Raw genomic sequence first — 6,982 nt, forward strand, 5'->3', positions numbered from 1 at the left:
CCACACCGCGAATGCCTGCAGCATTGATGAGGTGTCCACACCCTCGCTTCATCTGCATACGTGCGTGTGGAATTGGGAGGATAGCAAAGCAGCCTCAGCCCTATATATTAAGTGGTGTTTGAACACCTGGCTACAATTTCCCCGGGAAGTTGCCTGCATTTATATATTCATCAGAGTCGTTGGCATTTTCTGCTCGGCCAACAAACTGCTTCCTCCAATCCTCAACTTGAGTGGGTGGTGTGGTGCCGGTGAACCACAAGGTGGTTGCGCATTCTGATGTGGTGGCACATTCCTTGTTAACTGATCTGACTAGTAGTGTTATTGTTCGTTTTCAGTCTCATTTCTGTCACAAAACAGCAATTACCCATTCTCAACATGTAACAACCATCGAGACGCTGGAGTTATTGTTGCAGTTTGCAAATCGTTTTCCATCTTTAGCATTCGCTTTGTCTAAACTGTCCAGAAATTGGCCAAATATAATAGTATTTAATCGTGCTTGCCAAATGTGTGTAAAATTTAACTTCTTTTGTAATAATAAAATAGTGGCTCAAACTAATTTGCAATATTAATCGAGTAATGAAAAGAGACAAAAGGCAATTTTTAATTTTGAGTCCAATTTGCTACTGACATGGTTATCTGACCTCGAGGTCATGAATATGTGGCACACCTTCTTCGCCAGTTTATGATACCCACTCGGAGTAAACCAATTTGCTAAGATTTTGGTAAAAAATGTGATTAAGAACAATGGCTTTGACGAAAATGTATTGAAATGATGCATCCAAACTGTGGCGGTCGAGTTGCTCTGACACGCAAATGGCGTGCGTATTGGACCAGTTTAGCAGCCTGTTCTACTCCACCAGCAGCCTTACTGGAAATGATGTGCTCATCAAATGTAAAAAAATTAATATTTCATTAGATAAAATGATGCCCTCGATAGGCTAGTGGTCTTTTTGGAAAATGGATGGGTTGATAATTGGTAGCATTGGTCTGGTGGCGAAGAGCGGCAAATGATGCTCCACCTTGGCAGGAGTGTTTGAATTGCAATTGCTTCTTTGGCACGCTTTTAAGTAAATGAATTTTAGTTGTTTGTGCCAATTTGAGGTGCCCGCACACGCACTCTCCACATGCGTGTGTAAGTGGGAATGAAATGTGAGAAGGCGAGGGAAGCAGCGACCTCGGCAGCTATGTTCGTTAAGTGGTGTTGGCAAAACGGGTCAACATCTTCTCGAATTATCATCAGTTCTTGGGGTTTTTTGCTCAGCCAACACATTGTTTCTCCCATTCCTACGCACGAGTACAAGGAATAGATCGAGTCGCGTTGGTGAATCAGAAGGCGGTTGCGCCAAATGGGCGCACATTCCATGTCAACTGACCTGATCTGTAGCATTGAAGTCTCTCTTCTATCCCGTTCCTGTCACCAAATAAATCATCATTAATCTCAAAAACGACTCAAATTCTCGTATTACGTGGAAATTGCACCTGAATGTGACTACCTACTACGCCAGATCTGTGAAAGGTGTTGAGCTGTCCCTTTCCCAAACCATCAGTTAGTTCTCCAAATCTCCATCACTTGCTAAATTGCTTCACGACTCTTCCGTCTGCGTTCGAAAGTATTTACCGTTATCTTTCAAAATGCAGTTATCACTCATGACCTGAGCTATCAACAATGCGCCACCCCAACCAATTCCACATTAATCGCACAAGTTTCGAGCCAGTCACAGCTGAGGCGGTTTTTTCTCCTACATCCCATCCTTACTGAATAATTCCCTCCTCACATGCCTCAACCATAAACTCGTCACCTATTACCTCAACTTGACATTCCGTGCGCGAACCCACGTGGACCCACTCCAATTCATCTGCTGGGTACTAGTATGCTTTGCAGAAGTAACGGAGGTAATAGTGTGCCGATTCTTGGACCGACCTTTCTGGCTACCACGATTGCAACTTCTCGCCAACTGAAAACTGCCTGAAAATCACAACTATGTCGGAGACCATGTGATTCAGCAACACAATCCCCACAAAGCAACTTCTCCGTCTACTGCCAGGCAGTATCGTTCCCTTTCACACTTGGCACGAACTCTAGAAGCACTTGGTAACCGACAACTTGAAAAGCCAAGACATCTCCTGAGAGTGAGGCGATTTTGTAGCTCAATTCACATTCGTCCTTTAGAATGCATGACAAGGACGCTTGCAACTACAGTAGATACCTCTCACAAGATCCTACTTGCCACAAAAGCTTTTGATGTACTGAGGTGGTGAGAAGGGCATCCGAACGCGCTTTTTGCTCCTCATGATGAAGAAAGCAATCAGTAAATTCCAATCAGGCAGCGATACCTCCAGAGTACCGAACACAAAACGGCCTCTCAAATTGATTCGATTCATAATTTGTTTGTTCTTTTAATAACTCTGCCACCACGGAAGTGATTTCCGGAGAAAAATCGCAAGCAGTGTTACATTCATCCCACTTCCAGCATACACTCCACACAATAACGAAGAACGTCCTCGTTCCTCACTGCTGGTACTAGTTACAGATCAGGGGAAAAGGCAGATGAAATACCGGTCCTACAACGATCAATGTTTCAGTTCATCTCTGTGCTGTCGCATTTCCTCAACAATGCTGGAAAATGAGCACACTTTTCTACATCAAAGGAGGAATTGCATTTGAATGTTCAGAGCAAAAGATGTCCGCATGATTAAGCGTTTGATAAGCCTGCTCTGTCGTCTCTACTCGCAAAGACGATAAGTGAAGCTACAAACAATACAGCGCCAAATCTGAACTCAAAGCATCGAGTTCAGTTCCATGAGAGGCAATTTCTGCGCATGATCCACTCTACGTCCAGTGCGTCGCACCAATCCCACCTGTTCCAAGTCAGCCACAGCACGAAGGAAACGCGACCTAGGACAGACACAAAAAGACGTTTAAATGTCCTGTCTCTCCTTTTCTACTGAAATCGAGACAAGACATTGCAGAACGTAGAAACAACTTGCACTACTGAATTAGAATTTAACACTTGAAGAGGAGGCAGTAACCATCCGGTTAAAGACGACTCAGTGGTGCTGAAATTACTGGATAAGCTGACTGGGATTCCCGTCCGCACTCGCTGAAGACGGCTCCACAATAGTCGCGAAAGACTACAAAAATGAAGAGTACATCCTATATTACTCACTTGTCTCCAGCCACGCCAACAAAATGGGCACATGTATGCCCTTGCGTAGTGATAAGCCAGAGAGGAAGGAAAAGGGGGAGTCATGTCAAGAACCTATCCCCAGAGGAAATCAACCATAGAGAAGGAGAGGTGCATTGATTATTCAAGAGGAGACTTATCCCTCTGGAGATCAGAGATGAGCATGTGCTTGTGTGCTGCCCATTCTCTGATGGAAAAGGGTGTTACCATCACCACAAGCACCACCATTTGCTTATTTACCAACCTATTCAAGAACCAGTGAACCAGGGAACTTACAATGAGCCAATCGTGAATATTTATCAAAGAGCCACTCTCCATGTAGATTTTGTAAACAATGCACACATCCGGCACAGGAGATTGGGGACCATTCACTTCCTGCAAAGAAATGGAGTGAGAAGGTTGACTGGAAAATGCTGATAACTGGCAAATTACATGACCCGCCTGCAAATACCCCAACATAAGGCGTTTGAACAAAGTCGCAGAGGTCAAGCACCGCAATGGGCTGCAGAAATCCAACTTTTGTGAGTACAACGCACGTTCAGGTCCAACGGCGGATTCAAAATTCACTCATTTAGGTGAAAAGCCAATTCCAAGCAGTGCTAACTGCATTTGGTAAAAGTGCTGCCTGTGCGACTGAACCTTTCTGTGACGGCCTACTTCACTTCGTCTGCAACAGAAGGTGCAACGATGTCATCAAGTCCAGCCTGCGCCAACTGTGCCACATTGCAACTGTTCGCCCTCGTCAATGACTGCTGTGTTTACCACTCCCACGAAAAGACGTCTCGTGCAATTCCCAACGCCCCATGCATTAATTAAGTGTTCACGAGAATGAATGTCGAGACTGTGGTCTGGGCGCAAAACCAATGCCCAAAAGAGCCATCACTGACATGAGGATGTAAAATCGTTCTTTCAAAACTATGAATAGCATTCCAACATCTCGCTACGCCTGAGGGTCCAATCGCCACAACGTATTAACACCAAGATCTTGTGCAAGAGTGGATATTTGTGCATTTTGCTGAAAACAGAATCATCCATCACGACTCGCTGTTTCATCCACATACTCACTACTCCTCCTGGCTGTCCACCACACAAGTGCCACTGACCACTGAGTACAGGAACACCACGGTAGTCATCCTTTTATCCACGCGATTAAAAGCTCACGTTTGGCCCGGATGTCGCTGCAGTGCAAAGTTTTGGGAGGCAATATCCGCCAGTTCATATTCCGACTACTGTGAAGACGAAGGAGCACTAGTGTTAGAGGCGCGTGTTCTGCTTTGCAATTTACCATTACTTTCAGCGTGGAATCAATTCAACAGTCCAGGCAACTCTTGACACCCGTAAACGAAAAGTTTGAAGACATGTTGAAGCCTTAAAGACGAACTTGATGAAGTGGCTGTTTCAGTTTGAAATACAATCTAAAAATTGAGCGCAATTACTTTTCTCACATTCAGATGCCGTAGTAACTTTGACTTGGGAGAATTAACACACTCCCTATTGGGTAGATCACATCTTGAGCAAACAACCTTCAACGAGAGTGCTGTGCCTCTTTAAGCACCAACTTACAGGAAGAAAGTTGTCGGGATTGCAGAGAGCATGGTGGACAGCCCCAATCAGAGGCGGGTCGACATTTCGCTCGAAATCCATCAGCCCCGCCTCTTGACTTGTTGGCCCGTAAAAGACCTCATGGAAAGGCAGATTGTGAGGTGCCGGCACGAGACTGAGGGAGTTATCACTATCGGGTGAAAGAACGGCGAATAACCATTGCTCAAATTCTTCCATCGTTTGTTTCCACAGTGATGACGTCGAGGATGCTGCCGACGAGGATCTAGACCTGAGTAGTTTCTACATAGAGCACAAAAATAATAACTGGTGGCAAAAATCACACCGAAATGACATCAAAATTTCTCTGGTAAGAAAGGGTAATTTAAGCTCCACAGCGGCATTTAAAAAAACTCTTCATCTAGTTAACTAGAGTTGGACCCTAGGTCAACAGCATCACTGATTCAGCGGATTCCACACCGGAAAGAAACATTGAAAGGGCACAACTTCAACTGATTGAACTATCACGCAAGCACAGCCTCCTTGGACTTGCTGACTGTCAATACGCATTACACACGTCAAACTAACGGATCGGCTAGTTTCAAAAATTATCCTCATACCCCCCACCTCGTTAGTGCAATTATAGCCACCAAAATGAGCAAAAAGTAGACATAATAAAGCAACAAGTAGAATCAGTCTACCTTCCCACCTAGCACCGCAAACACGTCGCTGCGGTGCGGCTCAAGACGGATCACGCATAGCCTCACCAGTTATTACGACTGTCAACTGCCGAGAACTGATAAGCACGACAATAGCGATTTACAGTAAGTAATTTGCAGCCACGACGTGGCATCGCATCAAGCTGTGTTTAATAATGCAACACAAATGCGGGATTAGAAATGAAGTTCGACACTCGAGCCCTACGCAGAGTAGAAATATAGACAGGAAAGTGATGCGAATACGAAAACGAATTAATAATTATGAAGAGAGTTCACATTTCGCACAATGGTGTATGCAATTGAAAACTCGAAAGCTAGATTGCTTATTTTGACTGGAGAGGAAGCAAAGCCACTCGGTGACACTGAGCACGCACCTCGCGCAACTCCAGAAGGGTCAGTCGTTTGGAGAGCTCCAAGGTGGCACACTCCGCCTTGGTACTACTGCATTGTGAATCTGCTGCTTTAGCCGCCATCTGTGATTCTACTGAAACAGAACAAAAAACACCAGATTAGCTCGAATTACGGCATTACGCAGACAGCAGAAGTCCCAAAAAAGTGTCGCAGGAATTAAACATTGGATAGACTGCATGCATTGCAAAATAAGTAGTCTATTGAGTACGAGACACTGCTAACAAAGATCACACCACTGAACTTCCTTCCACCGAAAATAAAAACCACAGGTGTAGGCAGCAATTCTGTTTCATAAATGTAGTCACACTTTTGAAGCAAAGAACTGAATTAGCACTTATCCACACAAGTAGAAAGCGAGAGCAATCACAGACTATCCCGTCCATCCGATGATGACACTTCAAAAAAAAATAGAAATTCAACAAGAATTTTCCCTACCAAGTTAAGAATGGGCAGAAGCAAAGATAGAAAAGCTCCTTTTTAAATGATCAACCAGTCAATGTATTTACAGAAATGGATGATGGAACACGTGCGTCAACTTCGGAACTAACTCAACCCACTTACCACCAGCCACGCTATTTCAGAAGAACGAATTGGAGAAGAGAGGACAATGGGCACAGGTGCACTCCTTAAGTCAAACAATCAGCCTCACGGCAATCTTCCCTCCTGCTGGATGGCAATTACATGCAGCAAAGAGCATTGAGAATAAACACAAGTCCTACAGGAGCTAAATGACAAAAAATACCAGCATCAAAAGCAACGCCTCAGAGCTCATGGAAATAATGGCGAGTGTGAACGAAGTAACAAAATAACAAGGAAGTTAAGCGCGCCATTGTAACATCAGACAAGCTCTCGTCTCAACGCAAACGGGTCTCCATGCAATGATACTGCTGACCGAAGTTTGACAAACGCTTTCGCCCCTTCTTCCCGCCTACCTGTCTATCTTGACGTGTCAGTCTACTTGACAAATAGCACCACCACCTCTAGCAAAACCCGATCAGATTTCGGGAAGATGCAACGACCCAACCTCCTGACATCCTCTTCCTCGCATAAATTGGACTAGAACAATAACACCAAACAGGGAAGCCTCCTCAAATTCATTGATAATCAACACAGAAGTAAAGTCTTCGA

The 6,982-nt window shown here is 44.6% G+C and overlaps 1 protein-coding gene across 1 annotated transcript; it reads right to left on the reverse strand. All coding sequences in view use genetic code 11, as the record gives it.

The window, feature by feature from the left end:
• Positions 1–2,778: 2,778 nt before the first annotated feature.
• Positions 2,779–5,916, reverse strand: EGR_08323 (Origin recognition complex subunit; the record flags this gene model as incomplete). The annotated part of the gene is made up of 5 exons (XM_024497572.1): positions 2,779–2,896; positions 3,068–3,132; positions 3,462–3,560; positions 4,749–5,027; positions 5,818–5,916. The coding sequence occupies 5 exons, from the start codon at positions 5,914–5,916 to the stop codon at positions 2,779–2,781; spliced, it is 660 nt and encodes a 219-aa protein (XP_024347995.1).
• Between the last annotated feature and the right edge of the window lie 1,066 nt (positions 5,917–6,982).

Source organism: Echinococcus granulosus (assembly GCF_000524195.1).
Source record: "Echinococcus granulosus chromosome Unknown EG_S00103, whole genome shotgun sequence".
Lineage (NCBI taxonomy): Eukaryota > Metazoa > Platyhelminthes > Cestoda > Cyclophyllidea > Taeniidae > Echinococcus > Echinococcus granulosus.